At 40.7% G+C, this 17,494-nt stretch overlaps 1 protein-coding gene across 2 annotated transcripts; it reads right to left on the bottom strand.

The window, feature by feature from the left end:
• Positions 1-2,604: 2,604 nt before the first annotated feature.
• LOC119728194 (N-alpha-acetyltransferase 15, NatA auxiliary subunit-like) lies at positions 2,605-17,016 on the bottom strand. 2 transcript variants are annotated; one of them, XM_038200321.1, is made up of 19 exons: positions 16,827-17,016; positions 16,070-16,154; positions 14,869-14,973; positions 14,145-14,233; positions 13,556-13,624; positions 12,240-12,374; positions 11,312-11,462; positions 10,903-11,118; positions 10,229-10,405; positions 9,359-9,534; positions 8,624-8,776; positions 7,979-8,107; positions 7,107-7,256; positions 6,399-6,653; positions 6,006-6,114; positions 5,283-5,381; positions 4,633-4,776; positions 3,643-3,740; positions 2,605-3,109 (listed from the first exon to the last, which is right to left on the bottom strand). In XM_038200321.1, the coding sequence occupies exons 1-19, from the start codon at positions 16,881-16,883 to the stop codon at positions 2,852-2,854; spliced, it is 2,655 nt and encodes an 884-aa protein (XP_038056249.1). In that variant the 5' UTR covers positions 16,884-17,016; the 3' UTR covers positions 2,605-2,851. The 2 variants fall into 2 exon arrangements, with proteins under 2 accessions (XP_038056249.1, XP_038056250.1); XM_038200322.1 differs by having other exon boundaries at positions 11,312-11,459.
• Positions 17,017-17,494: the final 478 nt, after the last annotated feature.

Below are 17,494 nucleotides of genomic sequence, written 5' to 3'. Positions count from 1 at the left end.
GTTCTGGTAATTTCAAGTCACGACATTTGAAAAAATATACGGAGGGATCACTCCTCAGACATCGAAGCCAATAAAAAAAAAAAGACGTAGAAGAGTAAGATTGCTTTCAAATACATTCTGGACAAAAGTGAAAGTGCTTAATTATTTCAATAAATAATATCAGGATTCAAACAACAAAGAAGCTTGGAATTCCATTTGATAGATACAATAATCTGGACTGGATAAGATGGTATTTCAATATTTGGAGTTTAAATTTAAAACGACTGTTTATAACAAACAGAGATAATAAACATAATTTTAACAAGAAATCCTCGCCCAGCACACTGCTTGAAATTGTGTCCAAGAAGTTCAGAAAAGCCTTGTACGATTCGTTTAATCATGGAGGGTACTCCATCAAATTTCATGAAAAGGTCATGTTGGAGAACAGTTTTCTAAAATGTCAAAATCTATGACATTTTTATTTACTAAAAAAGAATCTAAGGTTGCCCAAAATTATCAACATCTGTCCTCAAACTTTTTCAACAAACATTTCAGAATGCAAACAAAGTGGACTTAAACCAAAGAGGAAGCATTGCTGAACTGTGTCATGAACTGTGAAGGAATTTCAATCTAGCACGGAGTAATTAAACATGAATTCATCCTGGTCATTTCTGGTTAATACTTGATGCAAATTTCAGAGTGAGTGTATTATTTATTGACCCAGTAACGTCAATGAATAGGGTATAGCTGGCTTCTTATTCTGTACACAGATGCCAAAAGAAGTTCCAGTGAAGAGCCACTCTCAATTGATCGAATGCAATTTTGTACACTCTGGAACCTAGGCTTGCCTAGTTTTGTTTTCATGAGGGTTTGATCGCAGAGTTCTCTTTGAAAAAAAAATCCACTTTCAAATAAATTCATATCGGTTTCTTTCAGCCCATTATAATCGACTTGCGCACTTGATGAGCAACTGAATTACCGCCATAACTTCCGAGTGTTTTTACAAAGAGAATCCAAAATCCATTTCAATGTTGTTTACAGGGATCCTACTAAAAACAAAAACCTGGGCCACCCCTGTGGTTCCCCTACCAAGTTTCAAGTCTTTCCACATTGTCCACTATATGAGTATGGCAATTTAAAACTGGTGCATCACATTGGCGAGTCAGGTTGGCGTGGGGAGTCAGGTTGGCGTAGCGGTACTTTCCTCGCCTTCCACCGCTGTGACCCGGGTTCGAATCCCGCCTGGGCCAATATGTGGATTGAGTTTTCAGTCCCTACCTGATTCCGTGGGTTTCCCCAGAATATTCTTCTGGGCTTTTCCTCCCACCTCTAAAACTGTAACTTCTTCTCATTGTCTTCCCTCCACAGGTTTCTTCAGGCTTGCGAGCTACAGTGCCTAGGGCGCTTTTGAGGAATCCTTGGTTTCATTACCAGAAATGATTAATAATAACAGGCACTTGTCCAATAGACCGATCAATTAATGGTAGAGTATATCATTTGCAGCTATCCAAAAAGTAACTGACCAAATTATTGTTAAAAAGTTTACTTGGCTTTAAGGTAGTAATGGCACTAAACTCCCTGTGAAATTATTCCTTCTGGCATGCTGTCATTTTAAAGAAAACAATGAAAGGAGGCCATTTCCAAACATGAGTAAAGTGACGTATACTTGGAAAGTTCCATTAGTACTTCGTTGTTAATTCGGCGCATCCATGAATGGGTGTGCACAAGCGTTGACACGCCGCACACGCACGAAGGCCCTCTATAATTCGTCGGTTCAGTGCGTGACATCGCATAGCTGCAATCAGCTGAATGAGAATGTGTCCCGGATGCTGATCTCGGGCGCAATTCAAAACATGACATTGGCAACTTTTGATTTGAAATCGAGATCCTAGAATATTGTTTTCTCGGAATATACAGTATTCACAGAGCTAAACCTTCATCAGGTTCGTTGTTAAGCACCTGTCTTTAGATTTTGAGCACTTTTGTTACTTCGAACAAACAAAATGCACAAATGACAAATGATTTACCCTTTCCATTACTGGATCAGTCAAAAAAGACAAGGTCAGGCTTGATAGTGTAAAAAAAATAGAAAACATAACACTTGTAATTTACAACAGAAATCTGGGGGCAATTTCACGGAGCTCGTTTATAGCAAGCAGAAAATCTGTGCTAAAAGTAGAACAAAATTCTGAAAATTGAAAACCCTCTTTCAATGTCTCAAGCAAACCCTGCGAGCAAGATTCTTTTTTCTGTGTAAACTGCTTAGGGTTCCATGAAATGGCCAAAAGTTCTTCTTGCAGAAAAAAAAACATGTGCTTACAAGTGCCACAAAATCTAATTGAAGTTTATGGCACTGTATGAAGCTTCAAAGAGCTTCTTAGTACAGAAGTTTGCTCAGCTCAGAAAAAAAAAGTGCTTAGCAAAAACAGGTTACCAGCCAAAAACGTCATGCAATGCAGACTGGTTGTGACTGTTTGGAACTGGTTTTGACTGGTTGTAACTGGTTCTCAGCTGATTTCTGCTAAGCATATAAACTTGCTAAGCACTATTTTCTGCTGTTAGACTTTGTCCAAATTACTTGGCTATGGCTTCAAATTACACACGAGTCTATGTGAAGTGGCTGCAGCCGCTACCATAGACTCGTGTGTAATTTGGATATGGGCCTTAGCAAAAACAAGTTCCCAGCCAAAACGTCATGCAATGCAGACTGGTTGTACTGGTTTTGACTGGTTGTAACTGGTTCTCAGCTGATTTCTGCTAAGCACGAGTCTATGGGAAGTGGCTGCAGCCGTTAGCATAGACTCATGTGTAATTTGGACACGGGCCTTAGAAGCCCCAAGAAACTGGATCCAGAACACCCAAGCCATCGGTTTCACGCTTCGGCCTCCACGTGGGTAGAATTGCACAGCGGCTGCTCCTTGTGCTGCGAGTTCTCCACGGGCTTCGGCGACGGCTCCCTGGCGGTCTTGCCGTCGCAGTTCTCCGTGGCTTCGATCTGCGTCTTGTCCGTGGGCGGCGCGGGGGGAGCGAAGACGGTTGCATAGGGGAAGAGTTGGTGACACTGGGCGCGGTAGGCGGCCGAGTCCGACTTGAAGAAGTCGTTGAGGAGTGTGAGAACGTAGGAGCAGTTCTGTTAAATAAAAGGGGAATTGATTCGATTCAAGGAGAGTTCATTTAAATTTTGTGACTTACAACTATTTCGGTTTCAATTCAGAGTATTTCCAATCCCTTTATAATCCATATATATGTAAACGACCAATTCTTATTAAAAATCCACCCAAAAAATGGCCTATAGTACACCACTTCTTTACAAATTTCTACCCGATGCTGGTAGCACAAATATTCCTTGACATGAAGGAAGTACTGTTAGATTAATAACAAAAATTTAGACATTTACTTGAACTTTATGATAATGAAAGGAGACTATGCAGAGTGGTTTTATGAGGAGTGTTTATTTTATTTCATTTTGTTTATTTCTTATTTCGAAGCCCATTCAGCGATGTGGGAGGAAAACCCCAGAAGAATATTCTGAGGAAAACCCACGGAATCAGGCAGGGACTGAAAACCCAATCCACATGTTGGCCCAGGCAGGATTCGAACCCGGGTCACAGCGGTGGAAGGCGAGGAAAGTACCGCTACGCCAACCTGACTGTTATATCTCACCTGCAAAGTTGTGTCTGTTAGTTCATCACCAAGGTATGTTGCTAGCGACAAAGCAGTCTCTTGGTTAGATGGGTCCAGGTGGAAAAGACATTTCGCTCCTGCATTGAAGACAAATGAGACTGGATTAATCCTCCTGCTGTTTGAACAGTCACTGACAGTAAACAAATAAATACATATTCTTCCCCTGCCATGCCTTTTACACAGGCTAGTCACCAACAGCCAGATCACATTTCAAGCAAGCACTGTGACTAGTCAAATTCAGTCAAGCGGCAAAAGTAGGAACAGCTGGCTTATCAATCACCTACAGTCAAAGCATAGCTAGATCAAGTTACATAAACAGTCATAGCCAGTCAATCCTGCGGTGTGTAGACTGGGAGTAATTCCAAACTTAAAGGGAAAATACAACATTTGCAAACATCAAAAAATAAAACTACCAAATCATTTTGTAATACCTTGCTGGACTGTTAGTGAATGACAGTGTAAAGCATCCTGTAAAATCATGGCACCTGGTATACTGTCATTTTCAAGAAAAGTGGTATTTTTGTATCAATTTCCAATGCTGATCGGCCGATCAGCGTTGGAAAAAACTGGCTTTTTTTCAAATACTGGCCCCAATTGACCATCGCACTTGTTTGCAATCGATTACACACCTATGAACGGGTACAAGCCAGCTAGACTGGTTCCCTGACCTTACAATTCCCCAATGTATGTAAACTGCTCTGTTTCTTCTTAAATGGAGTCAGGGAATCAGACTACAGGAAAATGATTGTTTTTCTTGGTTTTTATAGCATTTTTGAACCCAAAACCTCAAAAAAGTCAGTGTAACTATATTTGCTATATATTTCCAACACCCCAATTCCATCCATTTCTGAAAATTACAGCAAAAGCAAATGATGTATATTCCCTTTAAGCAAACCAGACTTTATTTTAGAGCACAGCGGTACAGTGGAGGGCTTTCTGGAGAGAAATTTGTGGATGCTTGTGACCTACCGATTGTGCGATGTTCCAGTGAGTGTTGGTGGGCATCGATGAAGTCTTGGTTGAAGGCCTTCAGTTGCTTGCCTCCTAGTAATCGTTCCAGCTCCCCTGATAACACCGTCTGAACGGGCTCTGCTAAATCTCCTCTCTCATTGACTAGAAAAAAAATCATACGATACACGATGAATAGAACGGAAATGAACTACACGTATCGTGAAAAACAAATAAACTTCAAATGTAACACTTCACACGAGAATGCTGATATATGGCATCACAATATGAAGATGCTTTACAAATGATCAACATTATTATTAATAAAATCCCTCCTATTGTTTGATCAGTAACAGACGGTCACAAATTCTTTCACTTTGCCTGCCATGCATTTGTATACAGACTAGCAAAAAACAGTCCCATCACATTCGTGTAAACACTGTGACTAGTCAAATTCCATCAACAGACAAAAAGAGGTAACTGGTAGTTACAGCTGGCATGACAATCACCTCCAGTCAAAGCATGGCTATATCAAATTAACAAGGGGATTCTTAACTGTTTAAAACAGTCACCTGATTGATTTTGAGAGAGGGAGGGTTTTTAGTATCTTGTCTTATAGTTAAAAACCTTTCGTTTGGTTAACAGCTACCTACTATGGCCTTGATGCCTACCTTTGATAGCTAGCTTGACTAGACATTCATGTAGTGCAGCGTTGGATGCGTCTACAACATGCCCTCGCTTGACTGCTTGCAACATTAATAACAGCTTGTCTGCAAATTCAAGAAATAAACACCAACAGGCGTAAATACTTCTGGCGAATGTTTCCTGTGCTTTTATGGGGTATTAAAGATATGTTTAGAAATAAACTGAAGTGTTGACCTAGTATTACCACAATGCTCAGTGGGGAGAGTGGCCTAGTGGTTAGGGTTCGTGACACATGATCAGAGGGTCAGGGGTTCGAATCCAGATACTGGTCGCATGTTGCGTCTTGGGCAAGCCACTTCATCCCAACTTGCCTCTCTCCACCCAGGAGTATTAATGGGTACCAGCATTAGCTCGGGAGTAACCTGCGACAAGCATTTCAAGCATTGCAGTCGTTTCATACTAACTGAAACCGGAGATAAATGCCAGCCTGATGGGCCACATTGGCTCGTGACAGACTCTGCAGTGCTCTGCAGTCTTGAAAAACTCACAATCAACATAATAGATAGAATGTACCAGTACTTCACTGAACTAATCGCCCAAAGCTTTGCCATTCCACACAAAATCAAGGCTCTCCACAACAAACGTTTCAGACATTCCCATTCAAATCATTTCTTGATCCTTCACCTTCTTTGAATTTTTGGACATTTTCATGAAAACACTTCACAGAGGGAAAACAAATTCTGACTCACCTTTTCTTAAATAGATTTCAAAAGCTAGAAGGTGCGTTTGTATTCTGCTCTTGGCTAGTGTTTGTAGAGGCTTCAGGAAGTAGACGGCTTGATCTAGTGGATTGTCCCCCTGGAAAAAAAAAAACAGATATGAAGATGAAATACGTCAAAGATGATTATTTCAAGACTGCGGTGTTTGACTCATGTACGATGGTACGTTTGTTCGAACCCTGCCAGGAACATGATGTTTGTGCCCTTGGGCAAGACACTTAAATACAATTGCCTCTCTCCACCCAGGAATATGAATGGGTACCTGTAAGGGTAGAGGACCGAATGCGCACTGATAACAGTTGCCACGTGGTCTGATGGCCTGATCAATTTAGTCATATATTTGAACATTCATTAGAGCCTTACCCTGGCCAGCTTGTCCGGCACTAGCTCCTCCTCCTTAGGTCCGTCAGCATCTGGGTCGTGCTTGTTCTTGCCTTGCGTCTTGGCGTCCCCGCCCACTTTGCCCTTAGTCTCCTCTTCCTTCTGCTGGGCCTTCTTCTGGGCGCGGCGCTGCTTGCTGCGGATCTTCTTGAGCTCCTTGGGGCTCAGGTTCTCCGTGTCCAGGGATTCCTCCTTGTCCACGTCCTCCAGGGGCTTGTCGTGGAGGTGGATGTAGACCTGACCATCAACAAAAATAAAAAGAATTTCTCCAAAAATGAACTCAATTTGATACCGCTATCTGTTACTGTCAGTTTGTCACAATCACAGTGTAAAGATATGGAGTTTCAGCCCGCACTGCTCCAGGATGTCACTGGCTCTGCCTCAACATATTGACAGTGATTGCTGGAGGATTTTGCAGGATTGAGGCAGCGGTCATCCCTACCAGGGACCCCATTCAAGAAACAACGGATGATTTTGGGAGATTGAGGGTGTATGCAATTTAAACATGGGAGGCATTTGCAGGATTTTGCAGGATTGAGTTTAATAGCCTAGGAAGTTAGGGTTAAAGCAAAGTTACTAAGATAAACATCTCTGGTTCTTCTAAGAACGATGTTTCTCTTGCATATTCACTTCTCATACTACCATGCAAGCCTCTGCTTGCACTAAAGGTACACTGTTAAGTCTCCCTACCTCTATTGCAATTTTGGCGGCGTTGAAGTAGAAGATGTGAGTCCTGATGACATCCTCCAACCTGAGAAGATTGACGTACGCCCGCAGGGTCATCTTACGCATGCAGTAGGTGTGGAAGTCAAACTGGTCTTCTATAATCTCTGTAAAATGCTGACAACCGAAAAAAGAAAGAAAAAAAAATCCCAAAACTGACTTAACAACAAGCAGCACACAAGATAAACTCTTGATCTTTCTAATTTTTTTGAATAAAGCAAGACATTTGAGAATGCAAACCTCACTAATCAAGGACTCTAAATCGAGTGATTTACCAAAAACAAAAGGATGAGCTCAGCATGCCTTGAAGTGTGTAGCTGCTCATCCTTGCAGCAAACTATGCAGTAAACATGGGGGCTTTCTTCAAACGAATACTGAAGAGTTTCTTGGAAGGCGGACAATTCGGGCGATTCACAATGCAGTGCGCCACCTAGAGTTTACGGTCGACAAAACATGGCCCATTTGAATGAGTGTCAGTAGACAACTTGAGCTAATTCGTTATAGATTGGGGCATATGCGTTCTGACTACAAAAAAAACCACCACATTGATAACAAGAAAAGAAAGGGGTAAACAGATCCTCGAATCATACACTTACCAAACTACTGACCGGAAAAACAAACACTTTCAAATGTCCCGCGCTGCAAATTTGTCGACCATCTCCCACAATACACTGGGAAAATTGAACTCTCTGTGGCAAACTCTTGGTGGCAAACTGCATTGTGAATCGCCCGAATTTGTTTGAAAGGTGTCAAATTTTAAAACCACTATTGAATTCATCGCTAGGAAATTGGCTACAAATTGGTTTCTGTAAATTATGAGCTCAGGAAACACTCCTTACCCTGTCCACCTCGTGGCATTTCTTGAGCGCCTCGCCGTATTTGGCCTGTCGTTGGAAGCTGAGGGCGCACTCCGTCTGGAACCACATGCACTGCATCTCGTTAAGGTTCTCCATCGCGGCCACGCCCTCCTGCAGGGAACAGAAAGTACAAGAAGTGGGTGAGGGGAAAATTCCAGCGTTATGACATCTTAACCATGATATCTAATTAATGATTCAGAGAAATGATCCAAAACTCCCAGGCTGTAATCTTGGCCATTACTAGATGATGGATGTATAAGATTTGGAAAAAAAATACATTTTTAGGTTTATTCATTGAGCTCTTAAAAGCTGTGTATCGGACAATACATAGTGCTGGAATTGCCGATCGGGTGATTCTTGGAGTGATACAGTTTCTATGGCTTTCGAAAAAATGAGCAACAGGACTCGAAAAGCAAGCTGATTGGCAAACAATTCTAGATGGGAAAGTATCATGTTTAATAGAGTGATGACACTACGTAGTGACCTTCTTTTAGCAATTCTCTAAGGCATGCTATTTAAGGTTCCTTATTATCAGGAAAACTCTAAATTGATTCGAAACTCCAGGATGGAATCAGAATGAATTAAAAAATGTTGGGGAAGCCTTTACCGCATTTTCTACTTGCTTACCCTAGTAAACTTGGCACACATTTCCTCTGCCTGCTTGACCTGGTTTGCCCTGAGCATGTACTTTGCACATTTACAGTTGATGAACCTGTCTGCCGTGTCCAGCGACTGTGCCTCATCCAGGCACTCCACGGCCTTCTTGACATCACCCGCATGCTGCAAGGAAAAAACCAAGCCTCTCATTAGTCTAGATGCATGTGCATCCAAGGTTCTTAAATCCAGGCCCTTTTTTGTTCACAGACGCACTTCGAGAAAGTACTAAAACCGCGAGCCTTAAACAACTGTAACCCTGCCAGACGCAACACAGTGCATGTGGTGGAAAAGAACTGGTGCACTTTGATGCATTCAGCTACCAACACCAGTGCATGAATGGCCAGCTCTGAAACAATGAAAGCTAAGTCCCACTGAACAATGCCACAGTTGCATCCTGCTGCCTGCGGTGACCACGGACTCTGAGGCAGTGTTGACTTGAGACTTTTCCCCTGATGCATCTTGCTACATTTGACAGGCTTGTCACGTAGTCAAGTGTTGCATGCTGCTACTTTTGGCAGGGTTCTAGCAAACATATCCTGGAGGGTTAGGGTTAAAGCTCTCTTTTGTATTGGGGATTAAAGCAAAGGTCTTAATTGTCACACAATGGATTGGCACTGAGCGAAAAATGAGACCCGACAATATGCAACTTTTTTTGTGTGTATGAAGGAAAAATGTGATGACATTTTCTGAATATTCCAATTATACCTTGAATATCTTTGCCTTGATAATGAAGAGTTCAATGAGTGTTGGCGTGTGCTCCACGGCCTTGTTGACAAACTCCATGGCCTTCTCTACGTTTCTCAGCTGATCGTAGTGCTGGGCCAGGAAGTATAACGTCCACAGTAGGACAGTCGGTGCCTCGGGCTCGCTGTCTGTGTCGTCTAAAACAAACAATATCGAAACCACACGGGTTGTGAAACTGAAAACATGCTTGAACTTGATGCTATAAAACTAATCAGGTATGTAACTGATCTTATGAAAATATACAGTGTCTAATCAAACAGAACCAGCAACATATTTTGTCTCAGAAAACAAGTAGCTTATTTACTGTGCTATAACCCCAACTCCCTAGGCTTTTTTTGCTAGGATGTAGCCTCAATCCTGCAAAATTCTCCAATTGGCCTCATGGAAAAATATCATATAGCCTCAATCCTGCAAATTCCTCCATTATTTCTTGAATATGGTCCGTGGAGGGGTGACCACTGCCTGAATCCTGCAAAATCCTGCGGCAGTGACTGTCAGTATGTTGAGGCTTGGCCAGTGACATCCTGGAGCAGTACAGAGGATTTCAAGCATAATCCTGGCATATATTTATACATGGCTGAGTAAAAACAACACAAGGTCCAGCCCAAGACCTTGACAAAGTGCACCAGTAACGCACTTTTGCCATGTAACCTCAATCCTCCAAATTCCTCCACTTTGGCAAAGAGGATTTTGAAGGATTCAGGTCGGTTAGGGTTTATGTGGGAATATGATGTACCATTGTCATTTCGACCCCAATTATCTTTGAATTTCAAAAATAGTGCGAGTATACAGAAATTCCATTGAGGTATTTTAACAATAAGAATTGTTTACCTTTACTGAACTTGGAGTCGGTCTCTAAGCAGTCCAGGTAGCCTAATACAATTCTCTGGATGACTTCAACCTTCCAGGGTTCTCTGTACAGACCCTTGACGCTCACGAATGCCGTGGGCACCCCTTTCCTGAGCATCCGCCGGAGGTAGTCGTCCAAAAGCTTCTCAAATCTTTCCCCTTCAAAAGGAATAGTGTTGCAGTTGTAATTGACCCTAACTCCACTCAAACAGTTTTGCTAGGACCATGCTGAAGTAAAAAATCACGGCCCTTCGTAGCTACAATTTTTATAAACTACTGTACAATCAGAGCTATTTCTGTAGCTTGTTTCTGTAGCTTGTGAGAAAACTTCAGAAGCTCGCTTGACTTGAAAGCGAGACACCACCACGTAAGACACCATCATGTAAACAGTGATTATGAAATTATTCGTGTGAAGGTGAATTTTTTTTAATAAACTGGGAGAAATATTTTACACATTCATGACGCAAAATTCAATTCCATTCAAAAGTCCATCAAAATGACATAAAAGTGTCTTGAGGGACATTAACAGATAATGAACACATTAAAAATGGCCCCAAAAGCACGGAAGAATTATATATAGTCTGAATTCTCAATTTATAAAATCATTAGACAGGTCACTTCGGTTGTACGGCTTTTTAAGTTGAGATGATGCTTACCCGTTGTGAAGTTCAGAGGCTTCCTTCTTGGTACCGCGGCCCTTGGGAATTTGTCAGCGACCCGTGTGTATATCTGTAGCCTTTCCACCTCCTCCAATGGGCTCTTGCTTTTCTCTAACCCTTCATAGAAGCTCCAGCTCTCCGGGTTTCGATTCAGCAGCTCTTCGTAGATGGTGACTGCTTCGGAGGCCCTGCCGAGTTTCAGCAACAGCTCCGCTGGAAGGGAGACATGATAAATGACGAGTTCCAAAAATGAAATAAAAGATCACGGTGTATGGAATCATGTTTCAAGCACAAACACTCACTGTGTTTCTTATCCCCATCCTATGGATTTCCAAACTGTAGGTTTCTAGATGCCAACTCACAACACAAAGACAAAACACGTGCCAAGACATTTACGCATTCTCACCTCTAGTTTCCAATATGGAAATTTGGTCGCAGATTTGGATCTCATATTTGTCGAGATGCTGAAGTGCCTTCTCATGATCCCCCGACTCCCTGTAGACCTGGTTCTGATACAGCAGGAACTCGCTGTGCTCGTAATCATAGGGCTTGACCTGCTGAAAAGAACCATGAAACAGAGATGCAGTTAAGTCTTCACAAGTTCACAAGTGGGTCATTCTATAAATATGGGTCCATTTTGTTCCCCTTGTCCCGTTACACCTGGCATCGATGATTCTGTAATTCTGATGCACTCTTTAATGCAGTCGTCCTCCAAGAGTGATTATGAGTAGCAATCTACCTACCTAACAAATAAAAACTATTTGAAGTCGTTCTTAGCGATACTTGCACTGCAAGTTTAAAATTACCAAAGTAACAGGGACAAGACAAATGTCACACTTTGGACTCTCAAACTTATAGAATGACACTGTAGTCAATTGACAAGTGGAGGTCACCACAGCTACCTTCGAAAGATTGTCTGCATCTTCCTGGTATAGATGAATTCGGTAAACAAAATCAAAAGCCATTTTTAAGGTGGAACCCCTTCCACGCGCATGCCACATGCGTTCTTGACGATAAGGCACGCTTGCATTTTTGTAAACCTATTGGTCGAAGGAGCCCGGAGTGCTTGTGTACCACATGAACGCGAGCCTGGTTCCACTTTAAATATGGCTTTTAATTTTGTTTGCCGAATCAGCCTATACTCTCATTTGGCAAACGTTGCTTCATTTATTAGTAACAAGCCAAATCCGGTCCAGTCCGGTCCAGTTCAGGCAAATCCGGTGCAGTAGCAAATCATGTCTCTGAGTCTACGTTTGCATCATAAACTCTGTTGGCAACTAGCTACACTACAAGAATCTGATCACAAACAGTTGATCCTAACATTGCCGTCTTACCTGCTGTGTGTTCCTGAATTCTTCCAGTATCCTCAGAGCCATGTCAAACTCCTTGAGCAGGTGATAAGACATGGCGTAGCCGATCCAAGAGGCTCGCTGGGCTGGTCGCAAGAGTAGGAGCTGATACCGTGTGTCCTGCACAGAAAAGACAAGAGTGTGCATAAGGCATTGTGCAGAACATGAATTCAGGCAGTGAGCTAATATCGGTATGGAATCTGATCCATCATAGACATACAGGGCCTACTTTTGCATCTTGCTGTACGGCATAAAAGCACTCACTGGTAAGAATTATCGACAGGTTCGAGAGAACTACAAATATATCTGTTTATGGGCATGTGTACTTCGCTTAGTTAAGGATTTTGTGCTCACAAAATTAAGAAGAACAAGGTACTCACAAAAAAAAAAGACAAAATGTGATATCAATTGCCTTACATTCTGGATAGTTACCCGTTTCTGCTAAGCAAGTATTATCCTATGCTTAACAGATTTCTGACCTCAGCAACTACTCCTGATCTTATAGTGAGAATATACAGGCAATGGCCTCCGAGCTACGAGGCTTATAACAGATTTGTAAGCCCTGAAATTTTCAATCAGTAGGCACTTGAAAAAATCATGAACTTCAAGATATACAGCAGATAACACAGAGAACGACTTGCCTACTGCAGACAGTCAGTACTTTAATTAAAAAACTTACGTGTAGGAAACTGCTATGCAATTCTTTGAAAAAAAAATATTTCTGTATTGAAGACTGAGAAATTCTGTACTGCAAAAGGTTAACATCGCTAAGAATGTGCAAATAAAGGGAAATTGCTCACTGATTTCAAATTAGATATATGAGTCATTACCACACGGGAAACTCAGGTAACTTTCAGTGGCTTATGGCAACTGGATGCCATTTCCTTTGATTGTTCAGGCCAGGATTGTTCCGCACCGTTTCTTCAGTTCATGCTTTTGTGCCAACGCCAACTTAACGCACTAACGCAGTAGCATATTCTTTGTATTTAAAGATAATGGATTATACAATTTTATTTTCTCTGAGAATTGCAACAAGGACATTTCATAATATTTTTTACTTACAATCAAGTGGGCTATCTCATAATATTTTGGCAGTTACATTTTTTAGTCTTTACATATGATCCTATATGCCTTTAACTATTACTGAGGCATCAGGTCCCATGTACAGTATTAGAGGCTTTGCTACACAGCACTGTATTCATTCAAATACTGTAAAATCTAGGGCTTGATTTGGATGGATTTGGGTTTACTTTGGGCTGAAGAATAATTTCATAATTTTTTTATGAAGATTTTGTACTTACCCGATAACCTTCCAGGTCTCGCATCTGGATCTGTAGGAGTGATAAATCCCGCAGGATCTGCAGATTGTCCTGATGGATTGAATAAGAAACACCGGTCTCAATAATCACAAGGATAACTCATCCAAAGACAAAAATCGGATCAATTTACAACGTGTTGTGATGTAAGACTGAGATGAAACACTGAAAGTTTTTCCTGTTGTTATAAATTTTTGAAATTACTTTGATAACACTTTAAGCCTGCTCTACTTTTGGATAGGTCTAATGTGCATCAACATGAATGCAAAAACTGGAGTGAAAACATGGATCTCTTTATAACCAATCTCTTCTCTCTTTTGAAGTTCAAAAGATAGAGAAAAAGGTTACTACTTAATTAATTTTGGAATGAAAATAGTAAGTAAATTTTACTTAAATCTCCAAATACTCTTTGGATTCATTCCAATTATAGCCAAGAGTGATTTTTTGGTTGTCTCCTTGAAGATAAAATGAAAATTCTTCATAGTTTTTTGTTTCAAATCCAATGTCTTTGTGTATTTCTCTCTTTTTTATGCTAGTATAAATATTCCCAAGCCTAAAATGGCAATTGACTGACCTTGTCCCATTTGAGAGCGTTCCTGTAGCACTTGATGGCTTCATCATACTTTCTATCCGACCGCTGGAGCAGTCCGTACACATGCCAGCCTGCAGATTCTTGGCATTAAGGAAAATACTACAACAACCATGACATCCTTCAATAACAAGTTTTAAAACAGATGAATTTTTATATTGTGCAGTGAGATCCTGTTCAATTAGTGAGATGTCAACAAAAAAATACCCACTTCTTTCGTCATAAATTTTATAGGTAAAACACCTTTCGTGAAAACCTAAGGAATTCTAGATTTCAAGCCCAGAATCGTGAAATATTCTGGCAAAAAATCCTGAAATTAGGAAAAATCCTGACAAAATCTCATCCCTGGGACAAAGAAGAACACATCTGTCAGTATTAATATTAGTACATTGAGAACCCTTTTAGATTGAGTTAGACAGGATTCGGAGTACGATTCGATACTACCTTCAGAATCAGACTCCATATTTCAAAGTGCTCCATATGAACTGTACTGCACAAACAAGACTGAAACTTAGTCAAATGATTCTAGTGCAACACATATTGAAAGTACCTTTTGAGCAAGAAGAATGCACAGCAATGTCAATCAAATTATTTTTACCTTTGAAAAATTATGAACTGAGTGACTCACATTAGACATTTGTGGTAAATTGTAATGCAACAATTCAACCGTTTTGGTTTTTGTTTTGACCATTTAACTCGTAAAGGATACAGACATGGCTCTTGAGGTCATTGCGCAATCCTCGTCTGACCAGCTCATAGGCTTCTTCCTTCTTGCCCAGGCAGTTCAGGATCAGACCCTTCATAGATTGGGTTTCTACAAGGTGAGAAGATAGTAGTTATGATTTAATGGATTTCTTACACATAAATCCTCTATAGCCTTGTGTAACTCACACCATGTCATAGTTTTACAAGACAAGTCATCATAAATCAATCACAAAAAATTAAACTTTTTAGAAGAATTTTCACATAGGCATCCGTTTCTTTTTTATCTCCTGAAACTGGTGATCTGATTTAGGATGTACTTGTGATTTGTGAATTTGTAAGTCACACCATTTTTTTCAAACTGCTTATTCCAACATGTTTTAGGCACTAACTGGGTTCATTTCACACATTAATTATTCAGGTACCTGCAGGACATCTTCTATGTTAACCCCAACTCCCTTGGCATTTTTAGCTAGGATGTAACCTCGATCCGTCAAAATCCTCCAACTGCCTCCATGTAAAAATAGCGTAAATCCTCAATCCTGCAAAATCCTCCGTTATTTCTTGAACGTGTTCCTTTGAGCTTTGAGGGGTGACCACTGCCTCAATCCTGCAAAATCCTCCAACAATCACTGTCAATATGTTGAGGCAGGGCCAGTGACATCCTGGAGCAGTGCGGAGGATTTCAAGTATAATATAGGCCTAAATTTATGCACGGCTGAGCATAAACAACACATGGTCTGGCCCAAGACCTTGACACAGTGCATCCTCAAAAATCAGCCACACATTTTTGCCGTGTATCCTCAATCCTGCAAAATGCTCCATTTTGCAAAGAGGAGTTTTGGAGGATTTGGGAAGGTGAGGGTTAATTACTCTGGCAGGTGCAGGACATCTACGTTCAAGTGACTACACAATGTATATGAACATATGTCACAAACCTGTACACAGAAAACTCACTATTTTGAGAGGAAATTTTTCTGAAATAACCCAAATTACTCTGTAAACATTTTACTTGAAACCTCCTTTAATTCTCCAAAATCTACCACTCCACAGGAACTCAATGTCACATTTTCTTGGAGTTTTCTCTCTCTGAGCATTGAGTCCCAGATAGGCTTGGCCTCCTTAATCCTGTGATATCCTCTAAACCACCAGGTGGATTTTAAGGGGTCCAGGAGGATTAAGTTAAGATGCAAAAAGAGCACACTCACCTCCATGTTCAGCAAACTTTGGATTTGTCAAAATCTGCTTGGCGAACTTCAGCCCATTTTTGTACAGCTTTTGCTCATAGCATTTCTGAAAAAGAACACAGAAAATATAGAAATTAGAATGAGGTTTAAACGGTTAAATGTTTTACATTAAAACACAAATAATCCAAATCTATTTGAGCCCCATAAGCCAAACTTTTAATAACGGAGTTTGTATTTATCAGGTTAACCATTTATCAGAATCAGATGTTTATATCATATATCAAGAATTAAAAATAATCTGTACACCTTTTAAATTCACAAAGCATTAGCAGACCCTTACTCCTTTCTAAGCTTAACATTAAACCTTACCGTGTTTACCAAATTAACATTACTTAGCCCTACACTTACATTTACACTTTACACTAACATAAAATTACAGAAAGAAATACAGGCCCAACATGCATGACACGATAGTCATGATAGTCATGGAATTAAATTGCCAAAGTCAAGATTTAGGGCCCACCTGATTTCTTCAATTGTAAGAAAAAAGAGTATTAACTGAACAAGCTTAATCACATGCCAACAATTGTGAATGACCTCGACCTTGCGCTAAATTGTCATATGAAAAGATAATCGGATTGGCCTGTCGAAAATAGACGGTTTATATACAGCTCTACCTCCGACTGCCATTGAAAAGCATTAGAAAACGTCATACATTTCATACAAAATCGTGCACTGCGCCAACCCACATCGAAACAAAAACAAAGTAAACACTTACTAAAACTCTCTTGAACAGAGTGTTTTCTTTCGGGGGTAGTGGGTTAGCCGATGGCATGATGCACCCCGGAACATAGGCCCAATATCTGTCTTGAAAGTGGTAAATTCAGGGTTATTTCTAGACGGATTCTGCACCACCGCGTGGTTAAAACACCAAGATGGCTGGTACGGTTGTGCGCAAGCGCAGTTGCTCAGCCCAACTTCTGATTTCCTTATTAGGCAAGAGGGCGCTAGATAGACCTAACTGCAACAAATATCGCAACCGCTGGAATTTATTTATAACCCAGTTTCATGCTTTAAGTTGAGCAAGTAAAACTCCACATCACAAAAAAAATCTGAGGATTAGTCATAAATCGTTTTAAAACAGAATGGAAATATAAAACTTCAGTGGGTAACCAGCTTTGTTGAAACGTTTCCCTTGGGCGCAGCAATGTGTGGGAAGGGTCATTTGAAAGGCGAGATGTTATCCCCTTAATAATTAATTGTCAGACAAAACATTTAAAAAGCTAGTATTAAAAAAGTTCTAGTAAGCACAATGACCCAAGAAGCTACGCCTGCGAGTATCCTATGTCCTGTATGTAATCATCCTCCATGATGTATAAATAAACCTGGAAAAAATCCACTTTTTGAACTTTTAGTAATTTTCAATAGGATATTTTAGTGTTGGTA

This window comes from Patiria miniata, unplaced genomic scaffold (assembly GCF_015706575.1).
Source record: "Patiria miniata isolate m_02_andy unplaced genomic scaffold, ASM1570657v1 HiC_scaffold_20, whole genome shotgun sequence".
Classification (NCBI taxonomy): Eukaryota; Metazoa; Echinodermata; class Asteroidea; order Valvatida; family Asterinidae; genus Patiria; species Patiria miniata.
This window is presented reverse-complemented; position numbering and strand designations above follow the sequence as displayed.